This window comes from Sceloporus occidentalis, unplaced genomic scaffold, assembly GCF_023333645.1.
Source record: "Sceloporus occidentalis isolate IW3139 unplaced genomic scaffold, rSceOcc1.0.p SCAF_9, whole genome shotgun sequence".
NCBI lineage: Eukaryota > Metazoa > Chordata > Lepidosauria > Squamata > Phrynosomatidae > Sceloporus > Sceloporus occidentalis.
Window position 1 is genome coordinate 15698284 of NW_028316989.1, and position 21151 is coordinate 15719434.

General features: G+C 42.2%; 1 protein-coding gene across 3 annotated transcripts in view; it reads left to right on the forward strand.

Moving 5' to 3' along the window:
* Window positions 1-21151, forward strand: part of SORL1 (sortilin related receptor 1) — an 86378-nt gene that overhangs the window by 36182 nt on the left and 29045 nt on the right. For all 3 annotated transcript variants that reach the window (XM_089537365.1, XM_089537366.1, XM_089537367.1), the window contains exons 10-25: window positions 2863-2980; window positions 3898-3971; window positions 5529-5617; window positions 5722-5900; window positions 8421-8607; window positions 9129-9257; window positions 10623-10708; window positions 11097-11269; window positions 11437-11568; window positions 13937-14028; window positions 15100-15346; window positions 16647-16785; window positions 17458-17631; window positions 18203-18316; window positions 19073-19195; window positions 19381-19500. In XM_089537365.1, coding sequence (XP_089393491.1) covers window positions 2863-2980; window positions 3898-3971; window positions 5529-5617; window positions 5722-5900; window positions 8421-8607; window positions 9129-9257; window positions 10623-10708; window positions 11097-11269; window positions 11437-11568; window positions 13937-14028; window positions 15100-15346; window positions 16647-16785; window positions 17458-17631; window positions 18203-18316; window positions 19073-19195; window positions 19381-19500 — 2176 coding nt within the window. The remainder of the gene's footprint in view (window positions 1-2862; window positions 2981-3897; window positions 3972-5528; window positions 5618-5721; window positions 5901-8420; window positions 8608-9128; window positions 9258-10622; window positions 10709-11096; window positions 11270-11436; window positions 11569-13936; window positions 14029-15099; window positions 15347-16646; window positions 16786-17457; window positions 17632-18202; window positions 18317-19072; window positions 19196-19380; window positions 19501-21151) is intronic.

A 21151-nucleotide genomic window follows, 5' to 3' on the forward strand; every position in this document is an offset into this window, starting at 1 on the left:
TAGGAGTGGTCATTGTATTCTTTTTTTCGCCTGTGTGAGGTCAAGCAGAAACTGTAAAAGTGGGTGCAGTGGGTCATGAATTGAGGATTGGCGTCCTTTGCTTAGAAAAGTCTTTTTTAGAAGTAGTTTGTTCTTGTTGCTTAGTGTAACATTTGACGAAGAGAGTTTTCCTATCAGAATGCTTGTGAACATTCCTAAAATGCCATCTAAAGGTAACTTTTCAAAGTAACTAGAAGTGGTTGCGCATAACATTTGGTGGAGTAACTTTTAATCTCACTCATTACATGGGTTCAGCAGGTCCAAAGTATTGCAACAAGATTGATGACCAGGGCTGGTTATAGGGAGCATATGACTCCTTTCTTGAAACTATTCCAGTGGCTCTTGGTCTCTTTCTGGCCACAGTTAAAAGTGCTGGTCCTATAACCATAAAATCCTAGAGCTTGAAGAGACCCTAAGGGCATTCTAGTCCAACTCCCTGCCATGCAGGAATACACAGTCAAAGCACTCCTGAAAGATGGCCATCCAGCCTCGCTTTAAAAATCTCCAAAGAAAGAGACTCTCCCATTCTCTGGGGCAACATTTTCCACTGTCCAGAAGCTTTCACTGTCAGGAGGTTCTTCCTAATGTAGAGGTGTAATCTCTTTCCTTGTAGTTTGCATCCATTGCTCCGCGTCCTGTTCTCTGGAGCTGCAGAAAACAAACTTGCTCCATCTTCAGTATGACATCCTTTCAGATATTTAAACAGAGATATCATATCACCTTTTAACCTTCTCTTCCCCAGAGAAAGTACAATGTTTCCTCCTCCAGCTTTTCCTGGTTGCTTTACTTGGAAGGAGCAAGTGATACAAATTTGTAAGCTTAGGAATTATAATCAGGAATTTTTATCTCTTTTGTAGAAAGCGTTTACTTTTTGTGTGTATTTGTCTATTGTCCTGGATTCCAGATGGCAAAGCATCTCAGTTCTGTTACAAGAGGGCAGTGATATGTTTTCTTTTCTTTTCTTTTAACCTTGAGATCTAACAAGTTCATTGTGACATAAAGCAGGGATGGGAAACTGTTCCAGCAATTGAAGGCTGCCCATCTGGCCCTCAGGTTTGTTAGTTCTCTCTGAACATTTCTCAGAGAGGAGCGGATATGGAAGCCTTGAAATGGATCCTTACAGAACTGAGCTCTGCTTTGCAGCCTGATCAAAAGTGTGGCATTGGGCTGCACTTCTATTTGCATTCCTGGGACGCTGTTGAACCAGGGCTTGCTTTCTGAACAAGCGTGTATACAACTGAGCTGCGGTTGTTGAGAAAATGTAAAAACTGCCCACTTTCAGCCTTTTGGCTTTACTGTCTCCACTTTGCCTCACCCACTTCTTGGTGGTGACCCCATAGAGCTTTCCCAAACTAGAAATTCAGCTTCAGGCTGAAAAGTATTTTTCTCTCTTTTGACACAAAGTTTGTGGTCTAGATGCCAATTTTGCAAATGGGCAAAGTGACCGCTTGAGCAGTTAGTTTTAAACAAACATGAGAAGAAGAGTTTACACACCCGAGACAGTGTTGCACAATGAGGATGGTGGTTGTTCTTGTTGATATATTCATTTATACCCCATTTCCGCCCAGAATTGGAATTCAGAATGGCTTACAGTTTAAAACAATAGCGCAATTAAAATCATACCAAAGTGAACAACTGCAGTCCAGGGTTGCACCGGTACGGAAAAGCTAAGGGTTCAGATTTCCATTCAGCTCAATGGGTGATTTGAGGTATTGCGTCTCTCTTCCACACTGCAGAAATAATCCAGTTTCACACTACTTTAACTGCCATGGCTGAGTGCTGTGGAATTTTGGGAACTGTAGTTTTGTGATACATTTAGACGCCTCTTTCAGAGATCTCTGGTGCCACAATAAACTATAATTCCCAGGATTCCATAGCACTGAGCCGTGGCAGTTACAGTGGTATCAAACTGGATTATTTCTGCAGCACAGATGCACTCTTAGTGATATCTACCTCACAGGGTTGTTGTTGTCAGGACAAAAAATGGGAGAGCCGTGGCCCTTGAAGGAAAGGTGGGATATGTACTACAAATGAAAACAAATGAAAAAGACAAGGAAGCATTTGCTTTGAATGTAAAACTTTTCTTAGGTCTGTTAATCTAATTGATGGATCTAACAGAATAGGAGAACAATTGACCTTTTAATGTAGTTGGGAACGTCTTATGCTTCTAGTTTTATAGTTCCCAGGATTTTAAGGTAGATTTTTATCCTGAGTGTTTTGCTCTCCTGCTGTGTCTCTTAATTGTCTCTGTCCTCATTATTTATTGCCATGCTTTACTTTCAGTTTACAAGGTTTCTTCAGATTTTCTTTTAGAGGGGCAGGAAATACATTAAACTGAAAGACAAAACAACCGGCCACCTGCATTACAGTACGTCCATCAGTTCTTTAAGGAGCCGCAGGGTTTTTGTTTCCCCTTCATGAGTTCCCTTCTCTTCCCATTTGTTTTAACCTAGTAAGCAAAATAAGCAAATTGCATTAAAAATGCAGCCTGTTCATTTTGAAACTGAAGTTGTGTGCACTGAACACTTGCAAATGCATACATAAAGGGAATTTCTTTTAGCCTCCCCAGAACTATGCTTATTCAGAGGAGGATGCAGGGCTTGGAAAAGTTCCTTTTTTCTGGACTGCCACTCCTGGAACCCATGGACAGCTTAGCCATTGGGCATGTGAGCTAGGGGATTCTAGGGGTAGTAATCTCCAAAAGAAATTTTTCCATGCTGTGAATAAAGCTCCACACTCAGCAGTGCATGAGGGATCACTCCCTATTTCATCTCTGTCCTGCAAGGTGACTCAAGTGACACTGGGATTGTTCAATTCTCCTAGCTTTCTCAGGGCTGCTCCCTTCACCTGGCCCAGCGGCTGAGTCAGCTCCTCAACTTCCAGTTGCGCAGGATGCCCATCTTGTCCAAAGAGTCTGCTCCAGGATTGATCATTGCAACAGGTATGATGGCTGTTTTGACTTTGGTTTGTGGCAGGGGTGGGCAAACTATGGTCCATAGGCTGCAACGGGCTCCCAAGGCTGTTTTTGGCTGCATCCACACTGCAGATATAATCCAGTTTGACACCACTTTAACTGACATGGATTGAGGCTATGGAATTTAGGGAGATATTTCCTCAGAAATATTTCCACTGATGTTAGAATTTAAAGACATTGCCATGTTAGTTTGTAAAATCGGTATGCAAAGAGAGGTCTCTCAGAAGGCAATATTGGAGGTCTCTCATTCATAGGGTCACCATAAGTCAAAGTCTGCTTGATCATAGTTAACAGTAACAACATGAATGGACGTGGAACAGGATCTTGCAATACCTTTGAGGCTAAGGCTACACACACTGCAGAAATAATCCAGTTTGACACCAGTTTACCTAACATGGTTCCATCCTATGGAACCCTGGGATTTATAGTTTGTTGTGGCACCAGAGCTCTCAGACAGAGAACACGAAAAGTATCACAAAACTACAAACCCCAGAATTCCATAGTACTGAGCCATGGCAGTTATGGTGGTGTCAAACTGGATTAAGTCTGCAGTGCAGATGTGGCTTCTGTGAAAGATAGAAAGATGAGTTTTTGTAGACTTGACCCTACTTTTTCTCAGTGCATCTACAGTCTCAAAGGTGCTGCAAGATCCCTTTGCATGTGCATTGATGTTGTTCTTGTTAACTGCCATCAAGGCAACTTTGACTTATGATGACCCTGTAAATGGGGGACCTCCAATCTTCTCTCTCTAACACTTATATGTATATAGTTTTCAGATTTTTAAAGGATCTGATCAATATAAACCAGCTGGACTCCTAAGACACTATGCAGCAATAATGTGCACCTCATTGAGAAATTGACGGTTCACCTGTTTCTTTTTCTAGGCTCCGTAGGCAAGAACATGGCAAGCAAAATGAATGTGTACATTTCTAGCAGTGCAGGTGTCCGATGGAAAGAGGTAAGGCATGTGGAATTTGTACTCCATGGAGTCTTCCTCTTGTGGTCCTCCAGCAAAGGAGTCCATGGTGAAATGAATCCATGAGTTGTTCACTCCATGAGTTGTTCAGTCAAGCAGTCCATGATGAAGCTGTGTTCACTACAGATGCACCAAATGAGAACCACTATTGCAAGGGAGGGCCAGATTGAATTTCAGATACGATCTTGGGGTCTCTGTTCTAATGCCAAAGGCAAAGGAGGTAGAACCAAAAATGCCAGTGTATTGTAGCTTTAAGCTTTTACTGTGAGCAATAAGGAGAGGTATTTCACTATGCAGAGCAGAGGTGGGCAACTTCATGAGACCAGGAGCCAGTTTACTCCCAGCAATTACCAATTACCTCTGTTTTTCTCTGCACATCTTCTCAAAATGGTAACAGGAACTGAAGGCACATCTCTTCCTGTTGCCATTTTGAGAGTGACTATAGAGGAAAGAGAGTCAGCATGGTGCTGGTTTGAGTAGGACTAGGACTCCGGAGATTGGGATTTGATTCCCTGCTCAGCCATGGAAACCTACTAGGTGACTTTGAGTAATTCACAGACTCTCAGCCTCAGAAAATCCTGTGATAGGCCCGCCTTAAGGTTGACATAAGTTGGAAGTGAAAAGGGAGCTGTTTGTTCTGCAAACCTAAAAAAATTCAACAAGAAGTGAAGACTTGGTCTCTTCTTGTCACCATTTTGAGAGTGATTGCAAAGGAAAAAATAGTATTGGGAAGTATATATGCAGTTCTGTGTGTAAGAGTTCCTTGAGCATATGCAGAATACTCAGTGCTCTTTACACTCTTAACCAACCTGCTCCCATGCCTCACAAATTAGAGCATCTGGGTCAAAAGCTTATCACTTCCACATAGATCTGGGTCCCTGTGTTGCTCAGTTCAGAAACTAAACATTAATTAAGAAATTAAACAGAAATTAAGTATTTTCAAATATAATGATGACATTGCTAACATTGCTTCACCAAATCAAGGCTTCCAAACAAGAGGACTTGCCTGGTTTGCTTTCATGTCTTAAGTTTCATATGTTATGCTTGGCTGTCTGCCTTCAAAAACATTGCCACAATGTAATGGGATTCTTTCTTATTTGGCTGAGAGTGGTTGGGTGCAGGAGGGAGGAAAGGCTTGTGTGAGCAGCCAAAGACTTTTGTTTCTCTTCCATCAGAGTAGGGGCTTGGCCCAAATTTTAAGAAGGCTTTTGGCCCATTGGGCAGTCTGGCTTGCAGTGGGTTTTGCGGCAGGCTCCCTAAGACTGGTGTTAGGCTAAGCCTGCTTTTGAACATCTGCAAAGTGTTTAAATACTGTGAGAGTGTTGTCGGTTTGGCTTGTCTAGAACAGAGGCTGGTAGGAGAAAGAGAGCAGCTGTAACAGAAATTTTTGATTCAGCTCTTGTGTTCTACACACACACACACACACACACACACACTGTGGGTCTTGCATTCAGTACACAGAAGAGGAATGTAGGCTGCTTTCTAATGGTTGGTTGTGAGATGCTGTATTATCCCGTCATGCCTTTCTGTTTGCTCCAGGTCTTGTCCGGACCCCACTATTACTCTTGGGGTGACCATGGAGGCATCCTCATGGCAGTGGCTCAGGGTACAGAGACAAACCAGCTCAAGTAAGTAAAAGAGGCTGTCGTATCTCCTTGAACAAGGAGGTTTCCATTAGATTTGCTGTGATGCATATGTAGTAACCTGCCGTCTTCTGTGTGTGTGTCTGTAGGTACAGCACCAACGAAGGAGAGACATGGAAGACGTTCACCTTCTCAGAGAAACCGGTCTTTGTTTATGGCCTTCTGACGGAGCCTGGAGAAAAAAGCACCATCTTCACCATCTTTGGGTCTTACAAAGAGAATGGGCACAGTTGGCTTATCCTGCAGATCAATACCACTGACGCGCTGGGTGAGTGGGTTGGGAAAATAGGTTTACTCAAAAGTAAATCCTACTGAGCTCAGAGGTACTTAATCCATAGCTGATTAATGTCCTTAGGTTTGTAGCCTTCACATCTTGTCTTGTAATGGAATGTCCTTCCTTCTTTCCTTCATTCCTTCCTTTTTCTTTTTAAATAAGTGGCAGTAGTGTTGATTTTTGGGGGAAAGAACATTTCTTTTTTTCAAAGTGTCTCTACAAAATACATTAACAGTGATTAAAATTCTGCCTTGAATCATATATCCAAATGAGAGAGGCATGTCAGCTTGGCAGAAGAAGAAACTTGAATGAAATGTATAAGCACTGTTTCCCAACGCTCCATTATAAGTGGAGTCACATGGCAGCTGGAAGAGGTTTAAAAATAATAACAAGATGCTCCAAGTAATTCTGATACTGCTCTGCAGAACATGTTTTCCACTTTCATCTCCTGAATGCCATTAGTATCAGAGTAGTACTGTTTTACATTGGGAAGCGTAACACAGGTTTGCATTGCTTTTATTTGGGCCGACATGCAGATAGTCAGGTCCAGGAAAGGCAGAGGACCCAGTAAAATTGGTACTGGAGTGGGAATGGAGCACTGCAATAGAGCCCATGGAAGGGTATGAAGCATGTATATTGGAAACCACTGCTCACAGGTAACTCAGGAAACTCAGTTTCAAGATGTATCTGCATGACACAGTTATCTCATTTTCAGACCACTTTGTCAAGATACCATCCTAAAGAATCTTGGGATTTATAATTTGCTAAGGTGTTCTCTGAGAATTCTCTTGAATAGAGACAACAGTAGGCTGTTCTCCTACTTAAAGGTACCTTGATGTAGCTGTCTATCCTAGAGAGTTAAATCTACTTCAGAGTGCCTTGAAGTAGCTGTCTACTCTAGAGGATTAAACTGATTTGATTCTCATTGTTCTCAGGGTTCCTTGAAACCTTCCAAATACCTCACCAAACTACAGATCCCAGAATTTCTTAGAGGGGAGCCAGAATAATTAAAATGGCATGGAGCTAATGACTACTGCAGAGATACTTTCAGTTTGGAGGGAGACTCTTTTGTTGTTTGAAGCTACTAAGAAGAGCCTATGATAAAAAGGTGGCTGACAAGGAAACTGGACGTGTTTTTGTTGTTGTGTGCCTTCATGTCATTTCCCACTTATGTTGACCCTAAGGTTCATGGGGTTTTCTTAGCATGTTTTTTGCCTCTCTCTGAGACAGAGAGTGTGACTTGCCCACGGTGACCATGGCTGAGTGGGGGGGATTCAGGCCCTGCTCTCCAGGTCCATAGTGCAATGCTCAAACCAGTACATCACATTGACTCTTAAAGTGGATGACTAGGAGGAAAACAGGTAGGCACAGGCTGGCAAATGAGACACACTTCATGCAGGGCTCCACATAGTCAAGGCCAGAATTTTGCTTTTTAGGGAGCAAAGACATAAAGCTAACTTGGTCTGATTTGGAAGCATTTGCAGGACAGTTAGGTGAGGAAGAACCAATGGAGGATCAGGGAGTGGACAGAGAGGTCTTTACTCTTCAGAAAAGCAGCTCTGCAGGAGACCTTCAGGTCAGAAAAGCTGTTAGTGCAACAGATTAGAAAACTGCAGGGTTGACTCTTGGTTGATGCTGGAAATCTTCCGCTTGGCTATTCCCTCTTCTGTCTAGAGAAAGATCCAATAGTGCCTGAGAAGATTTGAGACTGCTTCAGAGGCTAGATAGAGAGATTGCAAAGCATGACTCATGAGAATGAACCAAAGAAACAGAACATGTTTATTTTGGAGGGCAATAACAAGGCCATCCTCCATCTCAAAGGACTTGTCTTTACATTTGTTTAGCAAGGGCATTTCGGCCTCCGCACTGCACTCTAAAGGGAATTGGGAAATGGCTTTCCTGAGCAGTTGCAGAGTTTTGTTGTTGTTTCTAGGCCAAACGTGTACATAGCTGAAACTACAGCCAGCCTTATCTTGCTGCGTGTCAGACCCTTGCAAGGAACTGATATTTTTTAAACAGGTTTGAAGTGGGACTGTGTAGTATTTTGAGCCTCTTGCAGCCCACCACACACAACTGATATGTTGTGTTTGATGGTTTGAAATGAACTCTCTTAATCATGCTCTTCTCCCCTTTCTTACCCCCCCCCCCTAAATTTTTTAAAAATGAGTACTAGGTGTAGATGTTTAACCAACCTAAATACTCTTCTCTATGTTCATGACTTTCTTTTCCTGTCAGCGTGTGGAACAAAAACTAGCTTCGTTTTTCAAGTATGACATGCGACAATGGTAAACATGGATATAGAAAGATGTTGTTGTGTACCTTCAAGTCATTTGTGACTTATAGTGACCCTAAATCGAACCTATTATGGGGTTTTCTTGGTAAGGTGTGTATATATAAGCTTTGTTCAGAGGGGGTTTGTCATTGCCTTCCTCCAAGGCTGCAAGCGTATGACTTGCTCACATTGGTATTATTTGTTCCCTTTTCAAAAGTCCAACCCTCCTATTTGTTTCACAGGGGTGCCTTGCACGGAAAATGATTACAAACTGTGGTCCCCGTCGGATGAGCGAGGCAATGAGTGCCTCTTGGGGCATAAGACGGTCTTCAAAAGGCGAACTCCCCATGCAACGTGCTTTAATGGAGAAGATTTTGATCGGCCAGTCATGGTCTCCAACTGTTCTTGCACACGAGAAGACTATGAGTGGTGAGTTAGTAGAGTTCTCCATTGCACAACCTTTGGTTGAGACAGCTGTCAGTGACTAGGGAGGTCCATGTTAAAATTCCTACTTGGTCATGAAGCTCACTGGTTGACATTGACCCAGTCTCTATCTCTTGGCCTAATCTATCCCAAAGTTCGCATGGATGGGTAAACATAGTGAGGGAGATGTGACATGTATCCTAAACTCCCTTGATCCTTGGGGAGATGGAAAGGAGATGGATTTCTGGAGGAAGGTGAGATACAAATTATGTCCAAGAGATTTCATCATACAGATTCAGAGGGAGGCCCAACTTTGAACTGCAGCTTTTACATCTCCCCCCCTCCCCAATGTTAGAAAGGGCATGCTATGAGTTGCTTGAATCCTTCTAAAAATAATCCCTTGACCAGTTGTGTTTTTATCAACCCTTAGTGTTTTGTATCTCTTGCAATTAGAAACTGTACTTAAAAAAATGCACTTGCATACAATTTTGCATACAGACCTTCTCTTGTCCTGTTTTCCTGCTCAGCGATTTTGGCTTCAAACTAAGTGAAGACTTGTCACTGGAGGTTTGTGTTCCTGATCCTGAATTTGCTGGCAAACCTTATTCTCCCCCTGTGCCATGTCCTGTTGGGTCAACTTACAAGAAGACTAAAGGGTAAGGAGGTGGCTGCTCATGGGAGAGAACTGTGGGATGAGTGGCTTGTAAAAGACAATAAGAGGGGCATTTATGAGAAAATACAAATGCTTAGTGCTTATTCCAGGTTGAGCATCCTTTATCTGGAATTTCAAAATCTGAAATATTCCAAAATCCAAAACTTCTTGAGCTATGTACCTGTATTTTATTTGTGGGGCTGGAGAGAGATGCAGCGGGAGAGAGAGATGTGAAATGGTGGGAGGTGTGTGTTCATGCCAAGCAATACGCTTGGATTCCCACCATTTCACAGATCCTCCCTCTCTCTCCAGCCTCATTATAACTCATTATGTATATACAAATACAGGTATTGCAAAATGCAAAACTCTTCTGGGGCTCAAGCATTTTGGATAAGGGATACTCAACATGTATAGGTTTTGAGCCTTTTTTTTAATGAGTTACAACGCCATTTGGGATGAAGATAAATGTATGCCAATGTGTGTCAAGATAATTTTACTGGAGCCAGATGCAATATAATGCTTCTCTAGCATATTGTGCTCACGGCAACATCCATATAAGTTGGATGCAGGAATCCCGATGCGATAGACAGTGGATAATGATTGTTTTGACTAATGTGCACTTTTTGCAGAAGTATCAGTGGTGAAAGGGAAGTGGTTGTTGTTGCTGTTGTTGTGTTCCTTCAAATAGTTTCTGACTTATGGCAATCCTAAGGCAAACCTACCACTGGGTTTTCCTGGCAAGTTTTGTTCAGATGTTTTTTTGCTACTGCCTTCCTCTGAGGCTGAGAGTGTGTGACTTACCCAAGGTTACCCAGTGGGTTTCCATAGCAGGGATTTGAACCCTGGTCTCCTAGTGTCCTTGTCTAATACTCAAACTGCTATACCATGCTGGCTGTCAGGGGAGTGCTTTAGTCGATGCCATTGTGAGTGTTGCCCTCTCTCCTCCATTATTTTGTAGCTCATTTCTTTCCTTTTCTGCTGATGGAAGGAAAGAGGCCTTCTATGTGGGGACTTTTCAGGGAAGAGTTGAAAAGTGTGTGAAGAGTTGAACATACTCCCTTCATGCCAGCTCATTTGTTCTGACAAATACCTCTTCCCTACATTACTGTGTTAGCTCTACAAATGCACATTGGAGAGCATGCATTTTCCTGGGGTGCCAAATAATTTAGGAGGCCACACCACTGTGCATTTTGCATGCATTTCTTTTTAAACACTGTCCTTGGAGAAGAGGAACATAGAAAACATTGTAAGCCCAAAATATCTACACACACACACCCAAACAAAACCTGTTTAACAGGGTGCTCTCTTGATTTTGGGTAAAACAGCAGCTGTAATGTCCTTGAAAACAGCCTTTCTTTGTCTTTACTAGCTATCGCAAGATATCTGGAGACACTTGCTCAGGGGGTGATGTTGAGGCCCGGCTGGAAGGGGAACCAGTACCATGCCCTTTAGCAGGTAGGTGATGATGGCAAGTATTAATGTAGTACAAGGGATGAATAATAGGGGTTTTTTGGTTGTTGAATGGGTTACTTGTTATTTATCGGTTGCATTTGTATCCTGGCTTTTCTGCAATGACCTCCCAGATGCATACACAACTTTCATCCATCCTGTTTTATCTAAGGATAAGCTGAGAAAAAAGTGACTGGCCCATGTGAGCTTGGTGGCTTAGTGATGACTAGAACCTGGGTCTCCCAGATTCATGTCTGATGCTCTGAACTTCATCAGAAAGCTTTACAAGAGAGCTTTAGTTAAATGTGAACTATTTTCCCCAGTCATTTACTCCTTCCCAAGCAAATCAGTTGTCAAAAATACTCCTTCACCAGCCTTCTTCTCTTGCCTCTAGAGGAGAACGAATTCATTTTGTACACGACACGATACTCCATCCATCGTTATGATCTGTCCTCTGGCATCAGCGAAGAGTTGCCTTTGACTGGGCTGCGAGGAGCCGTGGCTCTTGACTTTGACTATGACCACAATTGTTTGTACTGGGCTGACGTGACACTGGACATTATTCAGGTGAGTTTGCCCTTCTGAACCTCTGCACATCTTCAGTGCAAAGCAAAGCTTCCTTGGCACTGTGTTTAAAGAAAGAGGGAGCAGATAGCTCTACAGAGATGCTCAAGGAGTAACCTTCTGCACTCATAGAACTGAAAGTACTTTGGATCACTTGTCTTTATTTTCAGCGTTTGTGTCTAAATGGAAGTTCTGGGCAGGAGATTATCGTCAGCACTGGCCTGGAGACAGTTGAAGCATTGGCCTTTGAATCTGTCAGTCAGCTGCTTTACTGGGTGAATGCTGGCATTCCAAAAATTGAGGTGAGCTTCTCTCTACAATTTGAACACACTCTTTGTGTATATAAATAAACATTATTATTATTATTATTATTATTATTATTATTATTATTATTATTAATTTGTTGTACCCAAGTAATGCCAGTGCTCAGAGCTGCACCCTTGGCAGCTTTTGACTAGGAGCTGGGAGGCTGAGGCCAGGACCCAGAACTTGGGAGTCAAACTGGGTAACAAATTAAGAACCAGCAAAGACTGTTGCTAGTTGCTCAGACAAAGTCCCATCTGGAATGAAAATCCTTTATTGAATACAGCTTGGAAAAGTGTATACTACAACTTCCAGGATTCCCTGGCCAGCATGGCCACTGAAAGTTGGAGTACAAACAAAAAGAAAGTAACATTTCAAGCTCTCTTGTAAAGCTTTCTGGTAAAGAGAACAAAGGACTAGCTTGAACAGGTGAAGCAATTTCAGTAGACTTGTGAATCCCAACTGCATTGGTGAGCTCTGATATTGCCTTCTGTCTGGCTGCTTCTGTTGCACACTCCCTTGGCTCCTGTGCCATTGAGGACAGCGCAAGATAGGAGCGGGGGAAAACAGAGGCAGCCCTTTAAGTTGCATTTAGCATGGGAGCTTTGAAAAAAGAAAGATTCAGAAAGCATCATCTAATCCACCTGAGTGTACACGTGTCATTGCCTTCACTTTTGCTGGCCTCAGTCTCAGTCAGTGGCCAGAGAAGTCCAAGCTGGTGGCACACTGGATGGTGCCCTGTATGCAAAGGAATCTTATAGCACCTTTGAGACTAACAGAAAGAAAGAGGTTGGCAGCATGAACTTTTGTAGACTTGAGCCTACTTCCTCAGAGGCACATTTTGGAATGGAGAATCCAGAGACAGATTTATATAAGTTATTTCTGTGTGAGAATATCAATTCAAATTCAAAACCTTGTGGGTATGGAGGTGAGGTAGCAAGTACAATTATATGGTCATTGGGGGACAAAGGCAGCCAAAGGACCTTATCGCACACACAAATTTAAACGTTCTAGGGACTGGAGGAGGACGCTCGTGTGCGCGCGTGGCTGCCCAAAAACGGATTTTATCACACACAATTCAGTCCTCCAAGAGGCCCTGTTCCGTCCCCCGTCACGCACACGAGCGTCCTCCTCCAGTCCCTAGAACGTTTAAATTTGTGTGTGCGATAAGGTCCAGAAAGGCAGTCCTTCACATGCATATTTGAAACTCAAAATTGTCTGAGGCATTTAGAACTGGAAGCATTTAGATACTGGAATACATCTTAGGTTGAACTAGCAAGGCAGTTAAACACCCTGCTTCAAAATGTGTCCAAATGGAAAGCATAATTCATTTAGGTGTGGAGCAGAAACAATCCTAAAAATGTATTAGACCTTGTGGAAGACAATCAGCCCTGACACATTTGCAGACTGTTTCATGATAACTGGTCTGCGTCAAAATGGACCGCTACTTCTTTTTTTAACAAACCTCCATTTGCTCCAATAATGTGTGGTGTGTGGGTGTCTGGCAAAATGAATAAGTGAACAGATTTGTCAGGAATTACCTGCAGGAAGCAATTGGCTAAGCTTCACAGAGTATGCTTGGGCTTTGTTTTGCTTCATATGGAGCAATGGAATGAATGGCTCTATATTATAGCAAAGTAAAAATACTTTGTGTAAAGCCTAAATACCCTAAAAGCAGCAGATCCTGTCTGATCTTGGATGCTAAGCAGGGTCAGCCCTATTTAGTGCTTGGATGGGAGACTGCCAATGAATACCAGGTGGTGTAGGCTATATTTCAGAGAGGTCACCATAAGTGAACAAGCAGTTTGAAGGCACTTTGTAGGATGAAAGAATCTGTTTCTTGATCAGATTTTTCAAAAGGTTCATCAGATTGGGACTGTAAGGGAGAAGTAGAAAATAAGTAAATCCAGATCTGCTGTTAGCTGTCTGGGTGCATAACCATACATTGGCAAGAGTTTCTGGTTCCTTTTTAGCAATACCTACATCATCAACAACAAAAATATCCTCTAAATCAGTAGTGGGCAGCTTGTGGCCCTCCAGGTGTTGCTAGATTGCATCTCCCATATTCCCTCCACCTATGGTCTGGGTCTGATGGTATATACAGTCCAACAGTGCCTGAAGGGTTGCCATCTGAGAGAGAGAATAGGGAAAGAGGAAACATTGACACTGAGCTGCAGATATAGTGAATGCCAGAGTTCAGAAGATGATTTGATTCTTGGACTGATGGACCAAATCTTTGGCTATAAACTTTTTGGCCGGACTGTAGTGGGACTGTTTTGCTGGCAAGATTTTGAACTTAGCAATGTTCTTGCTGCTGGAAAAAGCAACCAGTACATTAGTAATTTTTCACTCTGTTGTTTCTACCAGGTTGCCAACCCAGATGGAGACCTGAGACTTACAATTTTGAATTCCTCTGTGCTCGAACGGCCACGAGCCTTGACACTAGTACCTAAAGAAGGGTAAGTAGGATGCTGGAAAAATACCAGCTGCCATGTCTGTAAGATTTAAAACATAGATGTTAACAGTCGTCAGCCTCATAGAGCAACAAGAGTGAAATTCAGGTACAGAATAGACAGTACATTTTTTCCTCCCCTATTCCTATGGAGAAGCCTCAAAATGCATTTGCTTGTAAACAAAACGAAAACAACAGACTTTGTTTCTTGCTCGAAGGGCAGTGTGATTTTGGGAGGAAGAGTAGATCATATTTGTCCATATTGCAGCTTCAGCACACTGGTGGCTTATTTTTCATCAGCCAGTTTGTCAGGAAACTAATTCCAGTAGAGCTCTCTTTTTTTGGTTAGGAACACTAGAATGTCACAAAAGTATATGAACCTTTGGGTTTCAAGGCCTCTTCCACCAGGTTAGATGTTACAGTCAATCAATCAATCAATCAATCAATCAATCAATCAATCTATCTTAAGGTGTGGGAGGAAGAAGCAAAAAGTCCAAAAAATCTGGTTAGGTGTCATGCCATCATGTTAGATTGACTCCCAAAATGGGAATTACAGACCAACTGAACAAGAAAACTACAGTCAGCCCTCCATATCCATGGATTTTTTTTTATCCATGGATTCAAGCATGCATGGATTGAAAATATTAAAAATCTATACATAAATTCCCCAAACCAAATATTGAGTTGCTATTTTATGTAAGGGATACCATTTTACTATGTCATTGTATTTAATGGGACTTGAGCATCCACAGATTTTGGTATCCATGGGGGTCCTGGAACCAAACTCCAGAAAATACAAAGGGACCACTATATTCCAGCATAAATTTGCTCGTAAGATCTGCCTGACCCATATTTTATGGGTGTAGGCTAATAAGATTTGTGACCTCTGTCAGTGTCTATGTGTGAGTGTGTCTGTAGTCCCAAGAAGCCCATTGAATACTGCTAGGCCACCATAAACTCTCTAACTGCATTCTAGTTGGTGTAGCAATGTTGCTTTGTGGCTTAGCTCATGGTTTCACTAATGATAAAAGTATCTGATGAATTAGTTTACTTTTGTTAATGGGTCTTGCATTCTCAGGCTGATGTTTTGGACAGACTGGGGAGATTCCAAGCCTGGGATTTACCGGAGCGAAATGGATGGCTCTTCTCCTGCTTGCATCGTCTCCGAGGGCGTGAGGTGGCCTAACGGCATTTCTGTGGATGATCACTGGATCTACTGGACAGAAGCTTACATGGACAGAATTGAGCGCATTGATTTCAATGGCATGCAGAGATCGGTGATCCTGGATAGCCTCCCCCATCCCTATGCCATTGCTGTTTTTAAGGTACTTAGGTAACTTACTGTGCCTTCAAGTCATTGCTTACCTATGGGGACTCTGTCACAGGGTTTTCCTGGGAAGATTTGTTCTGGGTTTTTTAAAAAAATTGGTCCCTGTTCCTCATCCCGGCTTTGGATGAACCTACATTGTCTCTGACTGTGTAACTTATTTGGGAGTCTTAAAGCTGCTGTGGAAATCAGGGCAAACAAATACATCCAGTGCAGAAGGAACATAATGTTTTGTGGATCTTTCATAAAGGCTCTATTCTAGTCTCCATTTCCCCTTTGGCTGCTAGCATCTAAATCCAGGTTACGGAGTTGCTCCTAGCAACCTGAGAAGAAAATTATGTCCTCCGGTACAGGATGTCCTTGCAAAGCGAATGAAAATTTTTAACCAGGAATAGACAGTTGGTTTTCACTTCTGGGAGTTTTAAATATTTTTTATTTAACTGGATTTTTAAAATGAATTAATTTGGGGGTGGTGGTGGTGGAGTAGAGCTTGTTTATGTTAAAGGCACCATAGTCCTGAAGTCCAGGTGAGAGGAGAGGGTGCCCAGTCTCATTTTTGTGACCCACTAGTGCTCCCTAAGTCCCCAGATCCCTCAGTTGATTTAATTTGGATGGGCTGAAAATCAGTAAAACCTTTCCAAATGTACTTGTTACAAAGAAAATTGGCTGAAAATAACCTGTCACACACACTGGAAATTACTTATGATAATTTCCTGGTTGCACTTTGAGGCAACTTTTGGCTAAGTTTGCATTAATACTCTTTACTCTGTGCATGTGTGGAATTGGCCCTGATCCTGATCCCATATACAACCTTCACATTATGCATGAATATAACCCCTGCACAAGAAGCTTGTGAGTCATATGATAAACATTAAATATAATTATTAAATTCACATATTTAAAGTACAACTGTTTTGCAGATTTCAGTGTTTGAGGGAGGTTGTGTGTGTGTATCATTTAAAAACGAACACCTCTTCTAACAAGTTCATTCTGGATCCCGAAAGGATACAGTTAATGACTTAAAAATGGCTGTTTATGTAGAGATCTTAACAAAACATACATTTTAAGTTTGTTCATGTGTTTGCAGTTCACTTTTCTTGTGAGAAGACAGAAACTGCATCATGTTGCTAATTCAATGACAAAGTCAGTCCACTAACAAACAAAACACTGTTTTGTTAATCACTGATAAATAATATATCTCTATATAGATAAATATAGTTAAATTTGAACTTTGGCTGCACATGCATTGTCCCATCAATTGTTACTGTTTTAAAATTAAAGCCTTTGCTTGATTGCAGAATGAAATCTATTGGAATGATTGGTCCGAGCTGAGCATTTTCAGAGCCTCGAAACACAGCGGGTCCAGAATGGAGACACTGGTTGACCATCTCAATGGTGTGATGGATATGAAGATCTTTTACCGTGGAAAGACTGCAGGTATTACTGGATCATTGACAAACATTTTTTTAGTGCTTTTTGCCCTATAGTTCAGTATCTCTCTTGCATGTTAAGGCTGTTTTTTCTTGTGTGCCTTCAAGACTTTCCCAACTTATAGTGATGTTATAGTGAACCTATCACAGGGTTTTCTTGGTAAGATTTGTTTCGTGTGTGTGTGTGTGTGTGTTGCCTCTGCCTTTCTCTGAGGCTGAGAGAGTGTCACTTGCCTAAGGTAATCCAGTTGCTTTTTATGTCTGAGTGGGGCCAAGTGCTCAAACCACTACATCACACTGTTGATGTTAAGGTAGAGAAATAGAAATGTGGTGCACACAAGTTGGACTTCATTCTACATTTCGAATTTAAAAATCGCTCCCATTTTGGATGCACACGCCCATTTTGGGATGGGAAGGGGAAGTTGGAAAGAGGTAAAATTCACTAATAGCCATAATTTGTGAAAATTACCAAAAGTTGCAGGTCGTAGGCAATCGAATTGAGGGGGCAGATTTACAAAAAGATCTGAGCTTTCACATTTCAGCTGAATGAGATCTGCTAGAAACAGAATCTCTTGGATTGTAGATGAAAGCATGAATAAATAGCTGGCCTGGAAGGAAGGCCTCTTGAACTGTGACATTTACAAGGTGCTCTTCCTCCTTATCCTCTCTCTCTGGATAGGGCAGAATGCCTGCGTTGCCAAGCCATGCAGCCTTCTTTGCCTGCCAAGATCTAACAACAGCCGGAGTTGCAAGTGCCCCGAGGGAGTCTCCAGCCATGTTCTCCCATCAGGAGAGGTGAGGTGCGATTGCCCACGGGGATATCGCTTGATGAACAGCACCTGCGTCAAAGAAGGTAAGAAACACACCTTTGCATTCTGCTGGGGCTTGAAGGGAATATTGCAGAACACAGACCTTGGAAAAGTTACTGCTTTGAACTACATGAATCTCTTGTTAATGCTCCAGATTCTGTGTCTCCCAGAGTCCCGCAGAAGATATGGCCATGGCCTTTCTGACTGGAGAATTCTGGGAACTGTAATACAAAATAGTAACTTTTTGCAAGCTCTGTATGGGTTGAGACTCCTTTATCGGGGATTCCATAACCAGAAATAGTCCAAAAACCAAAACTTTTTTCATGGGTGGCTTACACAGTCTGTCCTTGGTGTGCTTGACTTCTACTTCCCAATTTTCCCTGTCAGCTTGGAGGATTTTGGGGGATGTTGTCCAAAAGTAACTTCCCAAAGGTCTCCCTCAGACTTCCAGTGTGGAGGCAGTGATGTTCACTCAATGCTTGGGAGTGGGATTTATTTATTTATTACAATAATTGTTGCATTGTTCGTTGGGCTCCTGCCCATAGCCTTTCTTTCCATTTATATTATTAAAAATCTTGTTTCCTTACCTCTCCACTCTCTGCTGCTGTGTCTTAGAAAACACCTGCCTCGCCAGTCAGTACAGATGCTCCAATGGGAATTGCATCAACAGCATTTGGCAGTGTGACAATGACAATGACTGTGGGGACATGAGCGATGAGAAGAACTGCCGTAAGTTACCTCCTTTTAAAATGGATTCTTTTAATTTAGTGAAATGGCTTTGCATGGCATGGATGTTCCCATTTTATTCCAGTTAGCATCTTTTATTTGTGTCTCAAAATCATCCTCACAAGCTCCCTTTTCTCCATCAGTTCTCAGTATCAATATCAGCCATTTATATATTTTTGACACTTTAAGTCACCATTTTCAATACTACATACATATTCTTAGTGGGTTTTTAACCACTGTGGTTCGGCATCCATTCAGGAATCAGATACTCGCCCAGCCCAGTAGTTAGGACCAGTGCTTTGTAAAGTTACCTTTTTGAACTGGAATTCCCATAATAGCTTCTGTATCATGCTAGCTAGAGGTTTCTGGGAGCTCTTTTCCTACAATACTGCTGATCCAGTTGTCATTTAAGCCCAACAGATAGCAGTTCTGCAATCAATGGCTGTGTATTCTCTTAATTTATTTTTGTAAACCAGCTGTGCCAATTGAACTTCTGTAAATGCAGATTAATTATGTTAATGAATGCAATCTTCTGTCCCAGAATTGGGTCTCCCCTAAGATTGAGGAGTAAGTCATTGCTCCTGGTTGCATGCTTGGTGCCTCATTTTGACAGCACATTTTTGAGGATAACCAAATGAAAATCTTCCCATTGCTCCACTGGACGATGAGATCTGTGGGCTCATTTTAATGAAGTTGTTGGCATACCAGGATGAATCATTTATGGCTTCAGGATCTCTCTTTTTCTTCCCCTTCTAACAGCAACAACTATGTGTGATCCTGACACCCAGTTCCGCTGTCATGAGTCAGGGACCTGTGTCCCGTTGTCCTACAAGTGTGACCTGGAGGATGACTGTGGGGACAACAGTGATGAGAGCCACTGTGGTAAGTGTAGCAATGCCCCAAACCTTGATGTCTCATGACACATGTCAAAGGTTCTGCATAAGTAAAGCAGGGAGAGAAGAGAAAATAAAGAGCAACCTGTTGTAAGTCTGGTTTGTTTGTTTTTTTGCATTTGAATTTCATATACAGTTCCCTGGATCTCTTGTTATTTGGCCTCTTATTTGCAGAAACCCATCAGTGCCGAAATGATGAGTTCAGCTGCAACTCGGGGATGTGCATTCGTCTTTCATGGAAGTGTGATGGTGATAATGATTGCAGGGACTGGTCAGATGAAGCCAATTGTACAGGTGAGCTTTTTAAAAAAGGAAAAGAAAGAAAGGGGATCAGTAAGCTCTTGCCACTGTGGTGGAATGGCTTGAATGTTGGACTAAGATTGCGGGAAGCCAGGATTGAGATTGCAGCTCAGACATGGAAGCCCACTGCATGAGCTTGGGCAAATCATTCTTAGAAGAAGGTATTGGGCAAGTAATCCTCTGAATAAATCTTGCCAACAAAACCCTAGGCTACGGTTGCTAAAAGTAGGAGTTGACTTGAAAGCACACAACAGCAACAACAGCAGAATTTATGGTGGCTATTTGTCTTATGTTGTGAACATGTCTACCTTGTTTAGCATAGATTTTAGCTATTTTTAAAAGGAAATTGTAGTGTGTGGGACACTTCACCTTTGTGCAGGCACACAGCTGATTATTCCATCATTCCAAAGTTTACATCATCATCATCATCATCACTAATGCTGTTGTCATTTTGCATAGAAGAAATGCCAAATAGAAGAAACAAAGAGCTAAATAGAATACTTAGGTTCTGGCAAGTTTTCACCAAATAAATTTCAACTTACTGACTTGTGAAGACACATCTAACAGTGTGTTCATTCCAGTTGTCGGACTAAGATTGTGGGAAGCACCTAAAGCAGCAAAAAGTAAATAAAATAAAAATAAAACAGCAAAACCAATATTCTAATTCCTTCCTTCCTTCTTCCTTCCTCTGCCTGTCTTATCTGTCTGTCTCTTCTAAATACTTCTGTATCTCTCTCCCATAGTCTCCCTGTAGGTGCTTAAGTACACATTCCTTTCTGTCTTCCTTCTGAAGGGGATTTTGTTGTTAGTTTTGGTATTTAGGCACTGCTTCTCTGGACTGAGGGGCTGTACAGACTGCCCCTTTTGTGCCAGACTTGGGCCCCAGCAAATGCATGCTGTGGCCCCAATCTCACTTTTCCATGGTGCAAAAAGGAGCTGCAAAAAGCGGCTCCTTTTTCTGCCCTGGAAAGGGCACCATAGATGCCAACATGTGGCTTTTCAGCGCTGCATCATGTAGACACAACAGCAGAGGAGCATCACGACCACACATCGTGTTGTGTGGCACGCGGCATCACGCTGGCCTGGGAACGGAGTCAGGGTGTGCGTCATATGGACACCATGCCCTAACTCTGCCCCCAGGCCAGCCTTATAGATTGGTCTATACAGCCCTTGAGTCTCCAGGGCAGAGTGCAATACACAGAACAATATATTTCCTTAAGCACAAAAAGAACTGAAACTTCAAGCAGAGGCAGAGTAACAGTGATATTACATGTGCCTTATTCCTTGGGGGACTTCCCTTTAAATTTCTCAAGGGGAGGACTCATTTGCAGTGACACAGTGTCCTTCATTTCTCCTGTAACTTTGTCTCTCTATCTGTGAGTGCACACAAATGAAGACAGCAGCAACAAATTGTTGATAGCTTGGCGACTATTTTGACATTTCTGCCATACCCTGACATTGGGGGTTGTGAAGCCTATAATGGCCTTTGCCACACAAAACAAACAAAAATGGTGGAGAGTATGTGGTTAAAATTCTGTGAGATGGCCTACTGGGGAAGAGATCCAAGGGTTTAAGAAGAAGAAAAATCTCAGCCATTTTTTTCAGTCTTAAAAAGAAAAAGTCTTTTGAGAAATTTTCTCTCTCA